Raw genomic sequence first — 24,773 nt, 5'->3', positions numbered from 1 at the left:
ATTGTTTTAGGATTTTTTCCCAATTTTTTTATTAACTATTAATTAGGTTTTTTAAATATATTGCGAAAAATACAAAGCAGAAACAGGATGCTCAAATTTATGCAAAAACAATCTCTGCTCAGATGGACATCAATTTACTGAAGTTGTTACACTGCTATACCCTGAAGTTTAATGAAGCATAACCTAATTAAAAATATATATTAAATAAATACATAAAATAAAATTGCACAGCAACAACAACATTTAAACTGACCTGGTTTGTGGCCTGATAACCAGTCATTATGGAAACCTTTTCTTCTAGCTTGCTGTAGAGACAAGTATCTTCTTTCCTGGATGGATAAAGGTTAATTGCATAAAGCCAGCCATCTTTCAGACAGACAAACTTGAACTATTGATTTGGTGGTAGAGTTTTACTCAAAATAGTCTTCAGGACAAATCTTGTAACAGACAATTTCAGTTCCACCAACTCCCAGTTCACAAGTGTATAGTAAGATTACATCACAACCATACCGTTATTTTTTCCTCTATACTTCTAATGAAACTGGCCTATGAGATTTCTAGGTCCTCTGAACTACACCAGAAGTTCCTTTATTACTTCAAAATGCATGAAGATATAGGTACAGCAAGATATTCTCCTACTGCCTGCAAAAAGCTTAGGACTGCAGTGACACCACCACCAGTGACTGCAGCATGCCTCTGAGCAAATTACTGGCTCTTCTGAACAGCACAGGAAATTTACAGCAACTTCAGTAAGGCCTGTGAATTCACTGCTGACCTCTGCTTAAAGGGGTGTGTTGCACTCACTGATCTCAGCTTAGTGGACTGGTTCCCTGTGTAAAGACAGTCTTAAACTTCATCAACCCAAATGTCCTCAGCAGGAGGGCTCAAGCTTTATCTTTCTTTATCAAGAGATGAAGTAAGAGCCAGATGACTTTCAGCTTGCTTCTGTTTATTTACAAAGACAGCCTCAGAGGAGTCCTACGCTATTTGTTTCTTGTTAATTTGCACAGTCCATCTCCACATTTCAACGCTTCCTTCTCTTCACTTTCCTAAAATGGCATCGTCAGGTCTCTATTTTTAGACTGCTCAGATCCCTAACCTAAACAATATGAACACATCTGGAAAATACTAATCAAGTGTGGCTTAATACCAGCAAAAGCAACTAGTGCCATTTTAACTACCCCAGTATAGCTCCTTGTTTCCAGCTAATGCTCCAGGAGAACATTGGGCTCCTGTAGGTTGGTTAAGTTGACATGGCTGCCAGCTCCATGGAGATGTCCTAGATTCCACTGATTGCCCATTGAGGACAATCAAAAATTTGTTGAGCATGTGTTAGACTCATACAGAATTTTCTCTTATAGGTTAGAAAGTTTGATTTCATAAGGACTTCTGGAAGTTTTCCATCAGTTCTACTGCATGTTTTAAATCAGCACAAATATACCTGAAGGTCTTCATAAGGAGCTGAAACTAAGAGTTAGTAATGAGGCAAGTACTAACCACTTCACACAAGAAACTAAAGCAATTAAATTTGTACCTTGAGAGACTCATAATGTTCTTGTCTAATTTCTTCATATTCCTCTAATATTTCTTCAAAGAAATCATCCTTTACACTTTCGTCTAAGAGCTGGGAGCACTGAAAAAAGTAAAGAGAAAGCACTAATGACATACTGTAACGTACTATAGTAAGGACAGGGTATGAACTTCAGACTAAGCTATCTGTCTTTCAAACTCTTGTCTCCAATTACACTTGACAACACTAAACCAAGCATTATCACTACTTTGCAAGCTAAGTTCAAAACATATTTAAGACTATGATTATAAGTGAGAGTAGTGCCCTACTACACAGGTAATATTAGCAGAGCCAAGTTTGGCTCTGGAAAGATCTGAGAGAAGAATACTCCAAGAGTTTAGGGACTGAATAGTTGTAGAAACACCACACAGCTTGGTCTACTTCTTTCCAGCAGGTATTGCCAGTTAAGGCTACCCATTTGTCTGATAGAGAGATCATCCATCCCAGAAAACTCTAGCCAGATGTTTCATAGTACTAATGTTGCCATATCACTAACTTCAGAAATACATCCAAAAATAGAGAGACTAGCAGATCACATCTAACTCTATCGCTCTTCACTATAAAACATCTCAAAACTACAGTCAAGGATTCAGAATTAATCATGTCACTCTCACTAGAGAAATGGGCATTTAAATAAAGGTATCCAGTGACAATCATTCAACTCAGATGAGAAAACCACATGGCAGCAAAAAAATAAGTGAAGCAATAGTAGTCTAGAAACTGGTGTCTTTTGTGCCTCTTCAATTTTCTGCCATAGCATTAAGCCTTAGAGGAAAGGATGAGAGGCACAACAGAAAAACAGGGCATATATTTTTGCATGGATGAGAAACTGTAATTTAGAACTTACAACCACAACACTCTTGGATGCATCCAGGACATGAATTACAGGTGCACTATATCGTGGGGCAATTTTAACAGCTGTGTGCGTTCTTAAATGAAAAAGAAAGAGTGAGCATTTCACAACTGAAACAAACTAAAAACAACAAGAAAAAAAAAACCAAACCCAAAACTCCCAGACAAAACCCCCAGCGAAATAAATCCTGACTTAATGCATAGACCAGAACTTCAAAAGAAGAAAGCAATTCATCCATCTGCTATGCATGGATGATTAAACACAGATTTTAGTAATAGGTACATAAACATTTTTCTTCAGAGAGTATCAGAATGCTTCATAAATAATGTGCCAACTCACATTCCCCCACTGTCTTACCAGCTGACTAAAAATCAGCAACTTATTAGTTTGAGTCTCAGAAAATTTCACTGAGAATGTTCCAAACTAAGCCTATGAAATCTAACAATTTTCTCTTAATTTTTTTTGCTCGTCTTATATTTTCCCCTCCCACATGCTCACTTCTGAGTCTATGGATTAGCATTAACATATTTCAGTGATGATTATTCCAATTCTACCATGCTCTACTTCAAAACTGGAGGCACAAGCTCTCTACTCACCTGAGGAAGGAATTCTGCCAGTGGTCAATAAATATTACAAACTCGCACCTGCTTGGTCAGCTAAGTCATTCACACAAAACTCTCTAAATTCATCCAACTATTTAGCATTTACTCACATTGCAGTCCTCATGGAAATACTTCAGCATATAATGAAGAATCACTTCTATATTACAGTACTGTGTTGATCAAATTGAAGTTTGGAGTCCTAAACTGAGGCCAAAGCTATCACGTGAAGTGCAGCTGGCTACCCCTGCTGCTCAGAGTCCTGGCAAACTGTGCGAGCAAGTGCAGGAATGAAGACCTTGCAGGCCAAAGCTCAGTTTACTCTCTTGAACACTGAGGTCAAACACCATTTTTTAAATTAAATTAGAACTCAGGAAGTGATTTTCCACAGCAAAGATAAGATCTCCTTTTTCTTCGAGTTCTGTCAAATATTTAGAGCACTCGGCCATGGAGGTGTTGGGAAATGCTAGTTGTCAAGCTTAGCATAAGCATTGGCATAACTACCTTAGCGTAAGTGGCTAAATTTGCCAGAACTGTAGGCCAAAGCAATGAACTTGCACCTAGATATATTGAATTTTTGCTGAACCTTTTCCTAGTTAAGTAAAAGAAGGCCCCAAAGCTGGTTTACAACCATCAGCAGAAGTGGCAACCCTAGAGATAAGAAGCAGCCCACCTAGAGACAAAGGAAGGACCCAGTGAAGAAGGTGAAGACCATAGGCCCTAATATCACTATTGGTCTGAACTGTCGCATGAGGGGAGGGGAACTTAGACTGTAAGGGTATAATTGCTCAGGAATTTCTTTGTTCAGGGTCCCTCTGCAAAGGCACCCAGCTCAAGCTGTTACAAGTGCCATACCACTCAAATAAACTATCCCATGGGATTTAGAGCCTGAAACTCCACTGTGGGAAACCTCAGGTGAAGAGGTTACTGATGACTGCGCAACACAGCTGTGTAACCAACGGTCCAGGATCATCTTAATTTGCTTCTAGGCAACACGCTTTTGATCTTTGCAGTGCTATTTTTTAAAAAAAAGATATTGTATCTTCTATTTTGATAGGAACAAAGGAAACAAACAGGGCATGGTCCTACAATGGCATCATAGCAACTAATACATACTATTTTTTATATTTTTAAAAAATGAACATTACCACAACAAAACTATCACCATTATTTGTCAGCATCTGACTTTAGTAAAGCAGTACAGTAAGAATGCAAATTTCATCATTATTGTAAGTAATGAAGAAACTCTATTATGTAAATTCTGTAGACAAAATCCAGCTTGTCTCTCTTGCAAATTAACCTCACTTTCCATCCTTCCAAGTAGTTTTGGCCTCCTTATTCCAGATAAAAATGTCTACTTATTACAAAGAAAAAGTGCAGATGTTTTTTCAATAGCAACCTCTGACATCTGCACAGCCTTCCAGAATGCACATGTGAGGTTAAACTTAAGATTGTGGAAGTAAATTTAAATATATATTAGCAATCCAGTCTTTCATAAAGAATATGTTTACTTATTTTATAGAAATTGTACGTGTCTGGGCATATGCATAAGAATATATTTACATACAGTTCACATGAATAAAATTGTTATTTATGTACACAAAATTATACATATATTCTTCAATAATTTCCATATTCAAGGATAAAACTAGTGCTGCCTTGCTGTTGGCTACATTCATTTCTAAATAAATTCTACAAAATTGTTTGATGCTAGTTATTTGACATCAATTATTAGGCCACAATGCCCTGTGTACAAACATTAAAATGATCTGAAGAAAGGGCTCTCCTAAGACCTCTGCTTAGAACAAAGCCTTTTTTTTTTTTCCCCCCCTCTCTTGTTTTTTTAAGAAAAACCCTTCAAGTTTGATCTCAGTATCAAAGCCATAGGAAAAGAGACTTATATGGAGAAGAAGAAAAAGGATACACTTAACCTTGCATTATAACTGCAGGACCAATAAAGACAGGTAGTGATCCTACTCTTCACTGTCTGTCAAATGATGGGACGATTTGCTAAGGCTAAAAATACAGAATACATAGAGCTAATGGTTCTGCTAGAATATGTGCTGCTCTGATAAAGAAAGCAATGCTGCTAGCAGCTTCTAGTTCTGCAAGAAACGATCTCTGCAGTCTTCTGAGCTGTCACCTACTCAAACATTTGTACATAAACCAGTTATCAAAGCGTGACCCAAGGCCATTACACATGCCTAAAACACCTCTGTGGTAATGTTAATACTAGGTGTCAGTGAGCTGTCAACACTGGTCTTCAGGACATCATAGCAGCTGTATTATTTCATTTGAATGGATCTAAGAGAACAAGATTTCAACAGAAAAGCTCAGTCTATCAAAAGCAAAATGGTGACTACTTCAAGGCAAGCAGCCAGAATTTATCCCTATCAGCCTGCAATATATGGACTTGCAAAATATGGACTTGCAAAATACATAACAAAAATGAAACGTTTAAGATGTCCATTACTTGTTGTGTCCCAATTACATTTTACCTCTATATTCTAGGACTTCTGATATAAGAAATAACATTCAGTCTTAAGTATACACATACCAGTATGTGTGTTGGGGGGAAATGAGGAAAAAGGAGAGAGAAACAGCTACAAAATTTCTTTTCCCTGGTTAACACTATTTTCATACACATTCCCCACATTCCCAACTGAGATATCTTACTTAGAAGTAGTTGCTCCTCCAATCAGCAAAGGAATCTTTATTGCCAATCTCTCCATTTCCTTGGCGACAAAAATCATTTCATCCAAAGAAGGGGTGATGAGACCAGATAGGCCAATTATATCTATTGCAAATTTACAAACACATATACACAAAAGGTTTAGCAAATGCACTCTAAAAAGACATAGAAATTATTACAGAAAGCATTTCTTTCATATATCAGACAGCTTCATGCATCAGATAGATAGAAAATAGTGACATAAAAAGCAGGGTAGTTGCTAGTCTAGAAGCGAGGTTTGACCTAATCAGAAAGAGAAAGCTTTCTAAGAATGAAAGAGAGAAGTATCCTAAACTGGGGATTTGGAATCAAATAGTCTTCACAGCTGCTGAACACCTACTACTCTAGTTTCAGCAATAAGTATACAGTACTTCTGATTAGTAAGCTCCAAACCTCATAAGTGTGGCTGGCACTGAGGAGGGAAATAAGACAAAATAATTTTAAGCCCTGCTCTTAGAAACAGCAAACACTTTTGAACTTCACCACCTATGTTCCACACAATTCATCTTTTCCAAGATGCAATAGACTGTTTCAAAGCAACTGTAACTTGTTTCAGAAAGTTCGTTATTTATTACAACAATTCATTCCTGATTTCACACTCACTGATCTGGCAGGCTGAATGCCAAGTTCTTCTACTGATTTAAGACCCACTACAAAGTTATTTAACCTTTCCAAGTCTCTATTTATCCATCTGTAAAACAAATACTAAAACATCTCTTGGAGTTGTCCTTTTGATACAGGTTTTCAGTTCCTCGGGCTAAGTTTCACGAAGTGCCAAATACTAAATAATTACTATTTTTAATGCAAAAGTTGATTTATCTGAAGATAGTCTGACCAAATCATAGACAGCATAGGAATGCAATGAGTAGCAATAAAAAAAATGCGAGTGGGGTTTAAAATCAAACAGTTCAGGAGTACTAATGAAATCTCTCTATACCTGCTTTGTTCTCAACAGCAGCTCTCAATATCTTATCACATGGAGTCATGACACCTAAATCAATAACTCTGTGAAAAGAAGTGAGATTTTTTTAAAAACAGGTCAAATTTCTGCTAAAGGGCAAATACATTGCTCTTACTGTAAATGACCTAAAATTGAAGTTAAAATTGAGATTTTTGTTTCTCAAGACCTCTGTTGGAAATACCTCTGGGTCTGGCAAAATTTTTCAATACATCAGTGTTCAAGATGATACAGTAGATAAGAAAATTCAAGTATAAGAGGCGCTTTTTTTTTTTTTTTTTTAATAATATTGCTTGAGGTTGTACTGAGTCTGGTTGAGACAGAGTTAATTTTCTCCATAGCAGCTGGTATGTTGCCATGTTTTAGATCTGTGACCAAAACAATGCTGATAACACACTAATATTTCAACTGTTGATGAACAGTGTTTGTCCAGAATCAAGGTCTGCTCTGTTTTTCACCCTAGCCCCTCAGGGAATAAATTGGGGGTGCACAAGAGTTTGGGAGTAGACACAACCAGGCAGATGACCCAAACTAACCAAAGAAATATTCCATGGCGTATGATGTCGTGCTCAGCAATGAATAGGGAGAGGAAGGGGTATAGCAGGAGTTAGCCATCTTTTGCTCAGGAACTGGCTAGGCATCAGTCTAGGCATGGAAGGTACCTTTGCATCACTTGTTTTTCTTTCTCTCTTCTTCCACTTCTCTTTCATTTATTAAACATTTTTTTATCTCCACCCACAATTTTTCTTGCTTTTATTCCTCTTTTCTTCTTTCCCCATCCTACTGAGGTTGGCTGGGTGGAAGTGAGGGAATGGCTGTGTGGTGCTTAGCTGCCTATCAGGGCTAACCAACAGCAGTGGCATTTCCAAAGCTATTTGGACAACATGAAAAGGTTTGGTGGACATCATATCTTATGTCAGGCATATAAGATGATTCACATTATGGGGTTTTTTTGTCTCATTATAGCATACGTTTTATGAAATGAGACACTGCACTTCCCTTGCTAGCATTTTATTCCTATTAACCCTAGTGATTGCCAAAGTTTTGGGTTTTTTTCAAGCATGCCACACCAGCCTGCTAGCTTCATTCAGCCTCACTCATACTCATGGTGACAGAAAACACTATGGATTCAGTTCAGTAAGTCTAAATAAAGCTCAAGAAAGCCTGAAACCAATTGACAGAACTTTAAGAGATAATGAAACAGAATATACCGTATATACACAGCACTGCTACTGGCTTCAAGCCCTTGTGTTTTAAAATAAAGAGATCATTTTGGCTCTTTTTAGAGCAAATTACAGCCCCAAGTCAAAAACAAAACTAAAAGAATGAGCAGTAAGACAGTTGCACAAAGCTGAATCTGCTTTGTGCGACATTTGACAAAGGGCTCTGATGGAAACGTGACCATTCATTCCAACACTGTTGCCAACTCTGCTGCATATGCACAGGCCTGGAAAGAGCTGGCTTGTCTTGAAGCGCTATCTTTTGAAGCTCAGAAACACGACAAGAATCTGATCTCTTATTTAAAAAAACATACCCCAGCAAGTTTTTAAAACGTCATAATTAACAACTTGAAAAACACACTAAAAGGTTCATTTGAATCTTACGAGACTTCCTTTTTCCCAGCACAACACACAACCCACACATAGTCTTGCCTACTGCATCTGTTGTATCTGATTTCTCCAGACATTATACTTCTATGTTTAAGACATTATACTTATTATGTTTGACAAATATAAAAATTACAAAAATTGGTGCTCTCATGTACATTTCAGTTGATGTTAAACTGCATTCACCTCAGATGCCAATTTATTAGGGAAAAAAGTATTAAAGGAGGAGGCTATACTCCCTCTTGCCTCCCTATCAGTAATAGCTGGTACGATCCGTGTTCCCAACCACAACCTGGAAAACAGAAGTCAGTTCCCAAGAAATGCCTACCTGTTATCACCACAGCCGCAGCTAGCCTAATATATTAATTAGCTAGCCTTATACAGCTGTGTGACCAACTACCTAATGTTAGTCTCTTTACCTGAAGTTGTTGCAGCCCAGAACGACTCCCACAATGTTCTTGCCGATATCATGCACGTCTCCTTTCACAGTTGCTAGTACTATTGTACCATGGTAAGGATCCTGAAAGTCGAACAAATAACACAAGAGTTAAATTACTCTGAAGCCTCAGTATGTTTGCACAGATCCTTCAACAGCACAATCCTAATCCATGATCGAGACTCCTACTGTAGTGCAAGTAATTGCAAAGTGTAGTAGAGGTAATATATGCAGTATTAAAAACCATTTTAAAAGATCCAGGTAATAAAAACTTGCACAAGAATTAGTCTTGCAAATTGTGTGCATGTTATTAAAAAAAATCTGTTTAGAAAACAAAACAGTAGATACAAAATTTCAGATCTGGATAGCATTTTGTGCAGTGCAGTAACTGAACACCTAAGGTACCTCTGCTCCAAATCTAAACCTCACCAATAAAGAGTTTAAATAGATTAAATATTTAGAACAAAACGGTATGAACACTCATAATTACATGCCTGTTTGCGCGTCAAGGACAATCTTTCAATGCAATGTTGAGAAGAATGAGAGGAATTAGTAAAAGCAGAAGAGACTAATTTTTTTCTGCAACACAAACAGCGAGAGAGACATTTCAGTGCAGTGATCAGGCTACTTCAGACTACCCAACCTGAACAAAGAGGCTGGGAAAAGGATCTCCTTGAAGAAGGGAAACTGTAGTGTCACAGACTGGTCCTAGGCTAGACACATTCAGCCCTGCCAAAGGGGCCCTACCAGCAGGGCAACAGTGGAACTTCCTATAGCAACTCTCCACTGGGACACAGGCCTTTGCCATGATTTTTTTAGTTGTATAATCACTGTTGTCATTTGGAGCAGTTCCAGGCTACCGCAGTGCCATGTCTGAGTTGGTGCAGGATCAGATGCCAATAACAGACTACTTAAATTGCACAGAATTTAAATAAAGTGGAAACCTGAGCATATTCTATGTGAAACTACAAATATTTTTGTGGCTAGTATCTCATCTCCTTTGCAGATGGAAGAACTGGAGGATTATATCCTTCTATGAAGCATGTTATATTTCTGGACAGTATCAAGTAGCTCTCTACTTCATGAGCCTACAGCCTTCTGTAGTTACAATTTTATGGGGAAAAAAAACTTTATATATTACCAAGACTGATACTAGCATTTCCCATGGTCTTAACACATTTGTTTAATAAACCCCCTGGGATCCCCACCAATGCTGCTGTTTACTAAAATAAAGACATAATTTTGCCTCTTTTTAGAGTCAATTAAAGCCAGTTCCACTGCTCCTGCTATACAGAAGACCAGGGAGCAAAGAAGGCAAAATGGAGGTCTGTAACTCAGCCATCTCAGTACATCAGTAAGAAAATTTGCAGCTGAAAATATACTGCTAGAATGTAAGAGAAAACTGGGGAAAGAGATTAATCAAGGACTGGGAGAAGAACAAAAAGCGCTGCCCACATGTATCATACCCAATAACTACTGATGATTTAATTTTAATATCCAAGAAAAAAAAAATTGGATTTGCACATGAGAAGAGAGCAAATCTGTGCTGGGCAGCAAACAACATGGGCCAACCATTTTAAATAAACCCTATTTAGAGCACACTGTGATTTCAATTGTCTCAAGCAAGGAGGTCCTCAAGTTCTGGGCACACATCCAAAAGGCTTTTTTTTTTTTTTAAATCTTGACAGAGATCCATAGCCACAGCTATTTATCCTCAAATGTTAACTATCAATGCTTTGCATTTCCTGGCAGTCTGTGACTAAAACTGTCCTGGAGGTTCCAGTAGCCTGGGTAACATCAGATGCATCAGCTACCAGAGTCTGCAAATCATTTTCCTTCAAGTCAACATCTAACTTTGGCAATAGATGCAGCTGTTTTTTCCTTTCTCACCAATTCTCTATACAGTGACAACATTTTTTTGAAGAGGAAGGCACTACATCCCTTGCCCAGCACAAGGTAGAGGAAGCAGGAGGACAGAAGCCCTACTTTTTCCTTCCTGCTCTCCTCAGCCACACAGAGTATCTCATAATCTCCTCAGAGTGCTTGCTACATTCTTAAGAACTCTCACGTTCCACTTCATTTCTTTTTAGCCAGAGAATTAAGTGCCAGAGGGTTCACAGTAGATCCTAATCCGGTGCTCATAGAAGCAACTGGGTAATGATTTTCACTGACTTTGAACAGTATCAGAACAAACCAGAAGGTGCCAAATACCGTCATTGTCATCTAAATTAAAAGAGAACAGCATGAGCAGGAGAGCGATGACACATAGAAAGGTGACTCATGACAGCCAGAGACTAGATCTACTTGAGATACTGGAGAGAAGACACCTTCACATCCAGAAAGAGCATGGGATAAGGGACTAGGCATTCTCCTTCTTCCATTAAGATTAGACAGGTTTGATTATCAGGTCATTTTTCTTTCTAAATTATTTGCTGCATTCATTACATTTATGCTGGACAACAGATTCACAGCAAATGGTGTAAGAAGATTTCAAGGGAAGAATTAGGAACCATACAAAAATCCACAGAAGGGACCAAAGGAAACACTCAAATATCAGAGTTTAGAGAAATTCTGCCTTTTGTGTGTGTTAAACACCAGATTCTGATAATAGCTATTGTCTCTGAGAACTCATGAAGACAAGGTAAGGTTCCACAGGACTAAGGAAAAGTAAATGTACATCAAACCTGAATTTCATAGTCAGACAAAGACAAGAGAAAAAAAAATTTAACAACCAAAACCATAAGCACCTCTCACATTATAAATACAGTAGGAAACAGCAGACATGAATATTTAAAAGGAGACTTTGTCCAATTCATCTGAACTCTCTTTTCTACTGAATAGAATCTTGTCAGCACGGAGAACCAAAGGATCTCCTATATCTTCATTTTCCAATGCTCCTATCACATATTCCATTAACCAAATTTGGAAGAAATTACTTCAAGTATGTGCACAGGTAGTTGATAAAACTATTCTCAGGCATCACTAAGTGTTGGTTGTAAAACAGGAAATGCTATATAGGCAAGGCCCACAAGGATCTGAAAATCATTGCATATTTTCAGTTATACATACTTTATTTATTACATAAAAAGTTCACAAACTGGTCGAAAAACACATATTCAGACCCCATTTTCATAAACACTTGTCCCCTGCAACTTGGTCATGGCTACACACGCAGCAAGTATATCATTCTACCATAACAAGAGGTCTTGAAGTCATGATCTATGAAGAAAAAGGATGGAAGAATTTAGTTTGTTTAGCTGGGAGAATGGTCAGGACGAGAGGGCAGGGAGGAGTTAAATAAAGAGAAAGATGGTAACAGGCTTTGAACATGCAAAAGGGAGTTCTAGAGTTTACTGAGGACAGAAGTAGTAGAAGCAAACAGCAAAATTTGCCATAAAGTTAGAAGTACCATAAATAAATAACACTATAATTAAATGCCTATAACAACACAAGAAATAAGTAACACTGGTATAAAGGGCCTACAAAAGCTTATGGCATCCTTCAGGAAAATTGTGACAACAGCTTAGGCACACACCAAGCAGAGTTCCACAAAATCCACACTTTATGAATTTCAGACCTACTTCAAATTATGCCAGTTGATTGTCAGTTTTCATATGACTGCATCAACTCTCCAGCATGAAAGTTGAATAAACGTCACTAGCACAAAATAATTTCAATTTTTGTCATGGCATGCTATGAAAGAGTTACGGCACAAAGAACTGTGTCTTGCCTCTTCCTCTACGCTGCCTTGTTTGGCTCTCCTTTCCTCTCTTTCTTTTTCCATATAGGGAATAAGGTGACCAACTGCTTTCTTCATAACTCGAGCAGACTTTATCACCTGCATAGATAAACAGAGGGTGAAAAAACAAACAGTAAAGATCAGGTATAGGAATAGCATCAGATTTATCTTAGTTTTCTTTTATACCTATTCAAAGAAACAAAACTTCATTGGCAAACCCAGATTCCAGCTTTGCAGAGCATCCTGTGGTAGCAGGCTGCTGGCCTTCCGGGCTAGGGGTCTACACATGACACTTGCTTTCACAGTGCAACCTCTCGGACCACTCACAACAGAACTGGAAACAACAAACGGGCCCAGACTTGGAAGGTGCAAAACAGAAAAATTGTAATTCGGATCTTTTTTCTCTCAAACAGGCTCAGACTTAAAATTGCATTTCAAATAACGTAAAAACACTCAGGAAGAAAGGAAACAAACATGTAAAACTACACAAAGAAAGTAAAGTTCCAAAGTAAAGAAAAAATATGGCTGCTTCTTAGCAGTACCCGAATTTTCACAATTCACGTGCTACATCTGAAAAAAGGCCAGCATAGAATGTTTTGGCTACTTTTTACAATGTTAGTTTTTGCAAAATAGGAAAATATATGAAATCCTTTTCTCATTACCTGAGGCAGAAACATCTTTCCAGCACCAAAAAGATCACCAACAATTTTCATGCCATTCATCAAAGGCCCTTCAATTACATTTAGAGGTCTAGGATATTTTTCCTGATTTAATCTTGCTTCTTCTGTATCTGCAGTGACATACTTCTCAATGCCCTGAGAAAAAAATTGAGAAGCTTTTATCTTGCTAGAAATACAATTTTTATTTAGTTGCCTTCTCCCCCCAAACAATCACAATGAAAGAACAAACATGCTTTAGATACTGCTAGTCTTCAAGAATACCTCAAATGTGTATTTAAAATAGGTTTTCTTAAGAAACAAGCCATGTTAAAGGACAGAAAAAAAACCCAAAACCTGAAAGTATAAGCAGCATGTTGCAAAGTAAAAGTAATATGTTTCTACCAACACCAGCAGATAAAATAGTAAGGGTCAAAGACTTCAGCCTGTGAAGTTTAAAGATAAATCACCACAATTTTCTCTGTTATTGAAGTTAATTAAATAGATTATTCATTATTATTTAATAGCTTTTAGAAGAATGGCAGTTGAAGAATGTTTAAAGCCAAAAGTATCCCTTAAACCCTAGCTGAGATCATGTGTCTCAGAGCTGATGGGTAGGATAGTTTTCTGCACAGATTCACCTTTATGAGAGCATATTCCAGCCTTTCCTCCACAGAACTTTTCCGCCACTCATCAGTCTGTACAACTTTTTTTCCTCCCTGGGCATGATTCTGAAAAGGAAAGACAACCATAGGAGCTTGCAAGCGTAAAAAGTATAGCTACAGACTTTACTTTTCAAAAAGTGAGGATAATTTCAAGTACTGACCCATAAAATAATTTTAGATTATTCAAAAGGGTTTTTATATACATGCAAATGATATTGCAAACACCTGTGATGTACTACAGACACTTAGGGGGTCTACACGCCAAAGAGTATATACCTCAATGAAGATGTAAACAAAACGAAGAAAAAAGGAAAAAAAAAGAAAAAAAGAGGGCAGTTTAATAACTTTCATGCTCTTAAAATGATGAAATGACTAATCCTAAGAGAGTTGCTTCGGGGAACATAATTTAAATTGATTCCTGGCCCACACATTACACTTAATTTTAAAATTCTAATTAATTTAGCACTAATTCAGTTTCTGCTGTAATAGGTTATGTTATTCCATATCACAGCTGTGTTTTCAATCAGGCGGCCTACAGAACTACTGTTTCTCATGCACATAGACTGTCCCAAATCCTCGCAAATTCTCTTTGCCTCACTTTGCATTCATAGCAAAGGCCAAAAGGGCTTCACGATGCAAGAAAGCTTGTAAGCACCCATCCCAGGAAGGCTTGTGGAAAAGCACCCTATCCATTATTTCAACCACAACACTTCAGGTAAGTAATTTCTTTTCCTCCCTTGGTTATTCAACATAATCTGACATCTTTCAGTCCTTCTGAACCTCCTATATTTTTCAGTGCTCATCAGCAAGTTTTTAAAGACAGAGTAATGGGAAAAGTCATGGAAACAACATCTCACTCACGGGAACAGAAACCAGAACAAGTTTTCAGTCATGTTTATACAATGTTTTGAATCAAGAGTGTCTCTCTCTTTTGCAGTTGGGAACTATTTTACTCCTACAATAAAACTACCACCATGAATAAGAGCAGACATTCCAACAATGGATTCCCAAACTTCTAGACCTAGGAGGAGTAATCATCCATTTCCATTTCTACTTTTCATGCTCCATTTAAATTTACATCCTGCCTTCTGCAGAAACACTGCCTTTCTAATTCCCCTTCTTTTTTTTCTTCCTCTTTATGCAAGTCTGAACACCCTAATGGTAAAACTCTGCTTACACAGATAAGGTCGCTCTCAGGTGAATTGCTCAGAGCACCATCTAAAATTGCCTAAGCCCAAGGGATAGGGAGAGTCTTCCTGTACTGGTTTTCAACGTTGCCATTGCTTCTAAAAAGCACACACCACCATAGGGGAAACTACAAACCAAACTAAGCTGTGCACAGAAATAATACCTCCAGGAGCTACAAAATGGGCAGGCAAACCTTCTCTTGCACTTAAATCTAAAAGCTATCTAACCCGAAGAGATTTTTGCTGTATGTTTGGTTCAGAACAGGATTTCACCAGTCATCTTATGGCTGATAATCTGGAGACCTTCAGGTGTGTAATCTTTGTCTTTTATCACCACCATCATTTCAGCATCTCAAAAGCACTAAATAGCTGATCCTCACTCAACATGAGTTATGTGAACTGGAAGCCTACAGCACAGCCAGGGACCGCAAACAACTAGTTCACCTTTTACATATAGTCCAAGCAAACCATTACCACCAGAGAGACAGGTTTACTCTTTGTCTCCCAGAGTGTGCTTATCAATTAAGCTCCAGCACCAATATTTGCTTTTGTTGGTTGGCCTTTTCCAGTTTTTGGTTGTTTTTTTGTTTGGGGGTAGTTGGTTGAGGTTTTTTGCTTCTTATTGCTTTTTTTTTTTTTTAAAAAAAAAAGAACACCTATGCAGCTTGGTCTCCTGAAGCATATGAAAAACTCTAGCACAGGATCTTTCAAAGCATGTATGAAATTGTAAAGGCTCAATTTATCACAGAGTTCACATTTTATTCTATATTAACAACTGAGCCACTTGTAGCATCATTTGTAACTTCTAACACCCACTGTTAGATTGCCACGTGCAGTTTATAGGCTGTTCTACCTATCATCAGCAGGGAGGTGTTAAAGACCAGGTGCTAAGCTAACTACTACTCAAAGCTTAAAATTGGAAGTTACCTGAGCATAATGCAAAAGTTTCTCTGTCGCATCAGGATCTTTGTTCCAGATTAGATTCTCACACAGCTGTAGCAGTTCCTTGTGGATATCATCATACACTGGCAGATTCCCAGCATTCACAATTCCCATGTCCATGCCATACTGAAAAAAACCCATACAGAATCCCCCAGTCAGGGCTGTCAGACATAGCTCTGCACATCTGCCAAGTGCAAACATATGGAAGCCAAAAGCACATCATACTTTAATTGCGTGATAAAGGAACACTCCATGCATTGCTTCTCGAATGGCATCCATTCCTCGAAAGGAGAAAGACAGATTGGAAAGACCTCCACTTATCCTGGCTCCCGGCAGTGTTTCCTGCAGGAATTACACATAGATTCTTAGAAAAGTGGTTTCCAAAAAGGAAACCTAAGCAAAACATTCAGTCCATAAAACAGTTGGCCCCTGAGCTGCGATGTATTGGCCATACTCCCTTTTTCTCTTCCCTGTTACAGATCCTTCTAGTTACTCAAATTCATAAAAAACAATTCAAATTTCTGTAGAAAACTATACAAGTAAAAGGAAAGATCCAGCCTAGTTATGAGCAAGCAACTACCATGGTTTCCATAGTCATAGGTGCTATTCTAAACATAACAGTCCTCCCACAGCAGCATTCCAGATTTTTTCCATGCAGACCTACTTATGGTTCTGCCATCCCCCACTCCTCTGGAAATGGGAGCAGCCAACCTGCTCACCTATCTCAGGAGCAGGCTGTTGCTTAGTAGCTACCTTCTCAAGTGCAGCCTCCCTTCCAGAAGCCCTGTGGGGTGTTCAAGCCCCAGACTGCTACTGACAGAGCATCTCCAGACCAACCAAATTGCCTTGTGAAATGCAAGAGTGCAGCTTCCTTGGCTATATTCAGGTGATGCTCTTCACTGCTGTACTTGCTTACAGACATTTTGGCTAAATAAAGAGTCAGGTTATTGCACAAATCCCTTCTACAGTAACAAAAATTTTATTAATTTAAAAAGGCAACTTTCACATACCTTCAAAGAAATCCCTTTAGCTAGAACATGAATGTGATTGTTACCTCATTTAATTAATATAGTATATTTACAGTAGAGCTAATGGATTGAAATATATTTATAGAACTATTTGAAGTTCTTCTACTGGAAATACAACAATATTGAAGAACGGCTGCACTTCAGAGGAATAGCCTCCCTTGCTAATATAAAACGTGTATCATTTTGCAGCAGTGGGGGTTTTTTGTTGTTGTTTGGGGGTGGGGGGGTGTTTTTCTGTTTTGCAGTGGTCTCAGCAAAATACTTCAAGTTAAAATAAGCTTACAACTCACTTTTATGATTTTAGTGGCATTGATAAAATTCATGGCATACAGGTTATGTTCTTCCATTCCAGTTCCTATGGTCAAAATATTAGGGTCGAATATTATATCATTTGGATTGAAGTGCACTTTTTCCACGAGGAGGTGATAAGCTCTGGAACAGATTGCAATCTTGGTTTCTGTCTCTGTTGCCTAGTGGAGAAAAAGAATTCTGACATGAAGCTTACAGCCAACACAAAAAATAAACTCCCCAGAAATCATTTATGGTTCCAGTGACTCAAGACTGAGAATTGGAACATCACAAATATTGGAAAAGAATTCTATATAAAAGAATTTTGTATTAAAAATATCACCACACCTGTACCTAGAGTTTTGATTTAACTCATTAAAAACAATTTTTTTCCTCAAGATGTCATCATCCTACGAAAAGTTTAATATGTGTTTTTTGACATAGCTAAATTAATTCACAAAGATTCCACTCTCATGCAAAACTCAGTTTCTGAACTAAAAAATTCTACGAAGGAAGAGTTCAGCATGGCTGAATAGCAAGAAAGACGCTCTTGTGCTAGCAGAGCTACACTTAGAGCAGTACTTGGATTCCTCAAACGTGAGCAGCATAAGAAATGCTTACATATCGGGGTCAAAACTATAGCTAAGACTATACAGACCTCTTTAAATCACTTGTGGCAGTGAAACAAAACAATTTTGTCTTGCACAAGAGTAAGAAAGCCTTGCGCTCTAGAAGAAAGATACCTCTCCTTTAAAGTGGTACTCACCTGCCCCACTTCATCAAAAGCCATGACAACCACAGCTGCTCCGTACAACTTAATTTTCCTTGCTTTCTCCAAAAAGTCTTCCTCGCCTTCCTTCAGACTGATGCTGTTCACAATGCATTTCCCTTGGCAACATTTCAAACCTGCTTCAATCACTGAAAAATTTGAGGAGTCAATGCATAACGGCACCTGTAAATAACAGAGAAGTAAGCCAGGGGAATACATACAAGTTGTGACTTAGAATTCCACATGCTGTTTGCCCATTTGGACACAAAAACGCACACAACATTAATCAGCATTTATGAATAAAAAGTTTCCAGATGGTATTTGTAGATTCACTTTGCTTTAAATGCAAAACTCAGAACAAATTTAACTCAAGAGCTTCTATGGCAACTCCATCACATATCATATAGAGACCTCTACTTCCCCCTGTATTGTCTTGTGTTTCTGAATTAGATACTCATTTTTAAAGAATGTACATTGCAGAAGTAAACCGTCCCATAACCATAGCAATTTTAAGTTTTGTGGAAAGCAATACCATTAGGCACTGCCAATATATAGATAATGGCTCATAAATACTGCAAAAGAAACCTGCATTCTGCTTTTCTAACATATAGCATATATTTAGCTGAAATCAGATAGAGAATGTTAAAACCTTTGTCTCCCCCAAAGGCTTTCCTATTACAGTACCTTTTCCTCTTGTGGAACACCTACATCTGCTAATTAAGCACCTAAACTAGTTACTAAATCAATCAATATCAAAATTTTCTGAAAGGCTATTTCCAACTCGATAAAATGTTCTTTATTGTGCTTTGGAATGATTCAATTACAACCTTTGCAATATCAGGTTCTGAAGAAATCAAGTTACAAAATCTGGTCATTGCAGCAGGGCCATCCAGCATCCCATCATCCATATTGATGTCAAGAACCTGGGCTCCCATTTCAACTTGCAATTTGGCTACACTCAGGGCTTCCTAAAGAAGAAAGTAAAAACCCAAAACAACAGTCAGTAGAAAAAAGCCTAGTCGTTCTCAGGATAACATTTTACTTCTCCAAAATAAGCATGCAGCCAGAAATTTAAAAATTTATAAGACATCTCATAAGAGATTAAGGAAACGGTCTGTGATGTACAACAACATACAAAAGTTGTTAGTATGGCACAACTGATAACTAATTTGTTCATAAAAACATGACACTAGAGACCTAATGTGCTGGTAGTGTCACTGATTTGAGACAGTTGGTCATATGCTTAATTGAATGATTTAAGATTTGCATGGTAACAAGGACTTCTGACTGCACAAGATTACAGGAAAACAGTCTCTGTGATGGTATGAAAGAAGGGTCTTGCATCACAAGCTCTGCTGCTTTATAACACAGGGTACTTGATTTTTGGAGGTTGGTTGTTCCACATTTTTTCCAGCTGCAGAATAATCACCAACTGCTAAGAAGGAAATACTAAGGCTTTCCCTCCGGCCCACATAATTATCTGAACTCCCGTGTCTGTTTGCTTTCTCTTTTTTGTCACTCTGCAGACTGAGGAGACAAAAAAGAAAAAGGTTTTTAGTTGCTCACAGTCCCTAACAACCTGTGTTTAAAGCTCTCTTTATTTAATAGGTCTAACCTGATTCATTACTTCTAAGAGCTTAAAAGTCAGACTTCCTAAAAAACAATCTAAGGCTTTAGTCTTGATTGCATCAACTAGAACAGCAGAGCATACTCTGGGGCAGAGTCTCAGCTCTTAAGAAATGTCACCTTTCTATTTGTTTGAATGTTACAGTAACAATTTACACAAGTAAGGAATCAGCCCTCCAGCCTTTTCATTTCTGTCCTGCAGCTGTTTCAAGAAAGCAATTACCTTCTAAGCACCTTTTTCTGTAGCAACTCACACATAGCATGCTGGAGCAAGCCAGTGACGAAAGTATATAAAGATTAGATGCAACCACAATGCTGACCAGGATTGGAAAAGGTAGAGAAAGAGATTGAGGCCTGCACAGTGCCACCCAAGTGGCATCCCAAGTCAGATGTACCCCACATGTTGGAAGGGAGGGATTACATCCCCTTTCCTTCCTCCCTCCTCTGTAAATCCATCCCTAGATACAGCACAGACCAGGACATCTAAACCATCATCAGCTGTGTAACTTAATTCAAAACAGAAAGTTACGTTTCCTCTAACACTTGTCAAAAAAACCCAACCCAAACCAAAAAAAAACCCCAGCCTTGTAAAACCCTTCTCACAGATTTATTAGCAGCTGGTAAGTACATAAACAAAGGACAGTGAGAAAGTAAATTCTGTTTTCTTACTCTTGTAGCTGGTGTTTTGTGCCAGCAAAACAAACAACTAATAACAGCGCAATGAATGGAGCAATGAAAAATCAGAGCATCAGCTATAAAGATTATTGTTACAACATATACTTCATAGTTGCCTGCCATGATGAGTTTAGCAAACTTCCGTGATCCTGCAACATTACAGCGTTCGCCAATATTAACGAAGTTGGTGTACGGCCCAATCCTGAATGGTTCCAGACCTTAAAAAGATATTTTTGCACATATTTGTAAAAACAGAAAAGAAAAAACTGTGTAATAAAGATAAAAATCCCTTTTCTAAACTGTGAAATAGAAGCATCTCTCTAATAATAATGATTTCTCAGCACATCAGGATGTGCACAAATCTAATGAGTAACTAGCAAAGAAATGCAATGAAACAACTTCCAACACACATGCCAAAGTTTTCTATCCTTCCTCAATGACAGTCAATAATTTACCTGACCCACAAAAAATAACAGCCAATTTGCCCAATATAAAATGACACACAGCTATGATTCTTTGGACATCTATGTGTATGCACATACACACCTTTTCGCAACTTCCAACTACGTTACCTCATGACCCTACCACCACCAGAGAAGCAGCCCACTGAATTGACTGACAAAGACCCCAGTTCAGAGAAACAAGCCAAGTGGGACCCTTGGGTAGCAGGCAACTAGAGGCAAACAAACCTTATGGCAGAACAGAATAAGCTAATGCATGAAACCACAGGCCAACCATGATTTGTTTAATTTATGCTAACTTGATTCAACTTTGAGATTAAAACACCAGACCAAAGAGAAGGTACTATATTACTTGGATACATGGCCCAAAGGCTTAAAAGAAGGCCTGGCTGAGGAACCTACAAATCTAGACTTTGCTAAAACAAAAGACATTCTAGACCCAGATGTATTGCTGGAACACTGTCCCAGTACAAGTGCATTGACATCTGAGACCACATATGGCAGTGCTCTCACAGCAGGTGAACAAGGATCTCATCCCAGCTCTGCCATCAACTGTAGTCAAATTACCTGATCTCTCTGTGCTTGACCCTACCCTGTTGCAAAGTGAGGACCAAGATACTCACTCACCATTACAAAGTGCCTGAGACTTGCAGAGTAAAATATGCTAGCTTGGTTATATTCTACAAGATTGTAATAAGATGTTCCATTAATCCTTTGGCCAAAGCAGTAAGATTTAGATCTGGTTATGCATCCATAAGCTTGCTGGATTCAGGCAGAACCACAAACTCACAGTGCCATTCTGCGTAGCAGAAAATGGCAAACAAGTTTATAAAGGAAGGTTGCATGAGCTATAAAGCTCAAACTGTTACACTCTGTTTTACCTGACAGCAGCATGTATCCTTCAGAGAGAGAAGGTGGAACACGAGGCTTACAGAATTTCACAGCTTCAGCAATTTTCCTGAATTACAGAAAGAAGAAAGTAAATTTTTTCATTAAAATTAAACCACTCCAGACAAGATTCAAACAGAATATACTAGACATATACCTACGTCTCCAATTTAGCCCTGTAGCAGACAAGACTAATTAGCTAGTTTCACTTTGCGTGGCCCAAGGCAAAAACATACTCCCAGAAGATCCTATCATAGCTATTTGCAGGGAATGTACAAAGCTGAGGATTTATCAAATATAGAATGTGAGATACTATGCCAATGGGATACATGATGGATACCAGAACCAGTCCTCAACCACACTGTTTCTTACCATATTCATGACTTGCTGAGCAATTGTTGATGATTGCAGGGAAAAAAAAACCCAACACAAACAAACCCCCAAAACCAAAAACAAACAAACAAACAAGGGACCAACATTGTTCTGTGCTGAGTCACATTTCTCAGATGCCGGAATGACTTGTGGTGTTGACATTCACTTTCTCTTCGCGCCAATCAGGAATGACACATGGTGTCCTCTACATGTTCACATACCACCTCTTCCCAGTTTGTAAAATGAATCACAAAAGCCCCTGCCCTTTCAAGCCCAGGTGAAAAAGGGACGTGAGAAAGAGATGAAATGCTCCTTCTGACTGGCCAGGACTAGCACCAGCTGTACAGCACTCCCAGATCTCCTGTTCAGACATTTCTTCCCCACACCTACCTTCCTTCTACCATCAAAGGAAACTTTAAGTTTCCCCTTGTGGCTAAGGGTGCCAGAAAGAGAAAGACCGTACAGCATACGGGAGCAGAGATGGGAAGTCTATTCTATCCAACAGCAAAGAGGGAGGAATACTTCCACAGCAATTTTAGATGACAAAACAGCAGAGGTGTAACCCTTGTTTGAACCATGCCTCTACTCATTCTTCACAATACATACAGCTATGAAAACCAGGTTATTTCTACTCCATATATTGCTGCTATTGGCATTCAAGTGATCCATCTTTTCAGGAAACTCTAAGACAAGCCATGGAATATTGCTTCACAGAAGCTGCACTTAATTTACTTCCCAGTGCACCTAAAGTTGTAGCTCATGAGGTACCTGATATGTGCTGGTGTAGTACCACAGCAACCTCCAACTATGTTGACCAAACCATCCAAAGCAAAATTCTGTAAAAGGGAGGGAAAAAGAATTTTGTTTCAAGTTAATAAAGGTATCTTTTATACATATATTTTTTTAGATATACATTTATATATTTTTTTCTCCATATGTTAAGCAATTCAGGGGGATCACAAGAAAAAAAAAAATTAATCAGTACTATTTCTTCTCTTTAGGATTTGTTTTGAGATGTGGATTCCCAAGGCTAACCAGCAATTTCAACACCTAATTTTAAGAAACTACATTTGAAACTGGCCTATTTTATACTGAAACCCCAGCTGAAAATTTGGATGAGTATCAAAAACTAGTCATACTGTATTATAAAATGGAATTAACGTGCAGCAGATACTGCATTCTTGCTGACACATTGCAGCTTCAGCCACACAGTTCTGTCTTGCGCAGATCAAGTGCCACATAGAAGGACATCCTGCACTGGAACACCACCACCATCAGCGGTTCTTATACACACAACAATGTAAAATTCTGCCAAGTTCAGAAAAACCACTCAGCTTTCTGAACTCCCAAATGTAAAAGGAAGGACACAGGAGAGCAAATGAGTAACATCCACAGATGTTACTGCAAGAAAGGTTCATGAAAGTAATTAAGGTTCTCAGAGCTTCCCAAGTAGTTTTTCCTAACCCGGTATCTCAAATCACTATCATTCAGCAAATTACCTATAATCCAAATTACATGTAGAGCTATCGAGGGGACGGGACTTGAAAACAACAAAACCAACAAACCACAATACTGTAGCAAATACACATAAAATACAAGCAAAGAATTCTAGTCTACTAGTATGTCAAATATGACTCACTCACAAGAAACATTTCGTACCTTTATATGCTTGGCAGTCACTTCTGGAGTTTCATCATAACCACCAAAAGTATTGGGAAGACCTTGAAACGTAATTTTTCTAGTATTACAATTTGTTTAAAGCCCACAAGAACAGAATTAAATTCCATAAAAGACATACTTAAAGTAGCTACACTTGTATGAGGACTAAAATACTCATCACCCTTGCAATCATTACTCAATAGATTATTAATTATGCAAGAGAGCATTCTGGGTTCACTGTCACAGAACTAACAACAGTTACTTTCAGCAGTTTAAAATATTCTTAACCTCTTTCTAACAGTAAAAACAATCACCTTTTCAAGCTAATTGAACTCTATCATTGCTAACAAGATGGAATGGTTTAGTGACATTTCATCTCCCTGTAAGCACAGGAATATGTGCACCAACACACCTGCGTTGGGGTAACAGATGATGTAGGCTGTTGTACATTTTCCAATTGTTTCAATGAATGGTCGCATTTCAACGGCCCCTAAAGCACAATTTAAGCCAATACTGGAAAATAAATTTTCAAATATTATTTTGAGGTAAAAAACACCTTTTACACACAAAACAGACAAATGTTAGTGCTGGCAATTGCTAAGTCCTGCAGTCCTCTACAACATAACCAACCTGATCTCCAATTTCTTTAATCATCAGCATCAATACAGCAAGACTGTGCAAAAGGTGGCAGAAAAACGCAAGGGGGAAGGGGCTGGACTGAATTGAACTGGGAACAGTAAATCAAGATTTCATTTCAAAATCCTGGAGGAAAGTGGCAGCATTTTGACAGCAACTGCAGCAACATGACGGCTCTGTATTTTCTAGGTGAGAGAGAGAACAAGTGGAATGAGAATGACAGACCAGAAAGGAGATTTGTGCTACAGGAAGAAGTATGAAAAAAGGTTGAAAAAGCAAGACCTGCTTCAAGCTGCTAAATCATCGTTTTCTTTTAAAATTATACATAAATTATGTCAACCTTGGAAGAAACCAAGTGCCTCCCCCAAGATGCCTCAGGGCAGCCCTAAGCTTGGGCAACTGAATCTGCTACCTATTAGTAACCAAGA

At 38.2% G+C, this 24,773-nt stretch overlaps 1 protein-coding gene across 1 annotated transcript in view; it reads right to left on the bottom strand.

The window, feature by feature from the left end:
- MTR (5-methyltetrahydrofolate-homocysteine methyltransferase) overlaps nt 1-24,773 on the bottom strand; it is a 51,569-nt gene that overhangs the window by 8,556 nt on the left and 18,240 nt on the right. Inside the window, exons 9-27 of the mRNA XM_075748764.1 lie at nt 24,122-24,222; nt 23,710-23,771; nt 22,819-22,886; nt 21,672-21,748; nt 20,435-20,547; nt 18,856-18,996; nt 18,026-18,211; nt 17,262-17,441; nt 16,169-16,285; nt 15,929-16,069; nt 13,791-13,880; nt 13,156-13,308; nt 12,485-12,592; nt 8,738-8,838; nt 6,691-6,758; nt 5,699-5,819; nt 2,418-2,499; nt 1,535-1,633; nt 254-329 (exon numbers count right to left, since the gene is read on the bottom strand). Of these exons, the coding sequence (XP_075604879.1) occupies nt 254-329; nt 1,535-1,633; nt 2,418-2,499; nt 5,699-5,819; nt 6,691-6,758; nt 8,738-8,838; nt 12,485-12,592; nt 13,156-13,308; nt 13,791-13,880; nt 15,929-16,069; nt 16,169-16,285; nt 17,262-17,441; nt 18,026-18,211; nt 18,856-18,996; nt 20,435-20,547; nt 21,672-21,748; nt 22,819-22,886; nt 23,710-23,771; nt 24,122-24,222 (2,084 nt within the window). The remainder of the gene's footprint in view (nt 1-253; nt 330-1,534; nt 1,634-2,417; nt 2,500-5,698; nt 5,820-6,690; nt 6,759-8,737; nt 8,839-12,484; nt 12,593-13,155; nt 13,309-13,790; nt 13,881-15,928; nt 16,070-16,168; nt 16,286-17,261; nt 17,442-18,025; nt 18,212-18,855; nt 18,997-20,434; nt 20,548-21,671; nt 21,749-22,818; nt 22,887-23,709; nt 23,772-24,121; nt 24,223-24,773) is intronic.

Source organism: Balearica regulorum, chromosome 3 (genome assembly GCF_011004875.1).
Source record: "Balearica regulorum gibbericeps isolate bBalReg1 chromosome 3, bBalReg1.pri, whole genome shotgun sequence".
NCBI classification, from domain to species: Eukaryota; Metazoa; Chordata; class Aves; order Gruiformes; family Gruidae; genus Balearica; species Balearica regulorum.
This window is presented reverse-complemented; position numbering and strand designations above follow the sequence as displayed.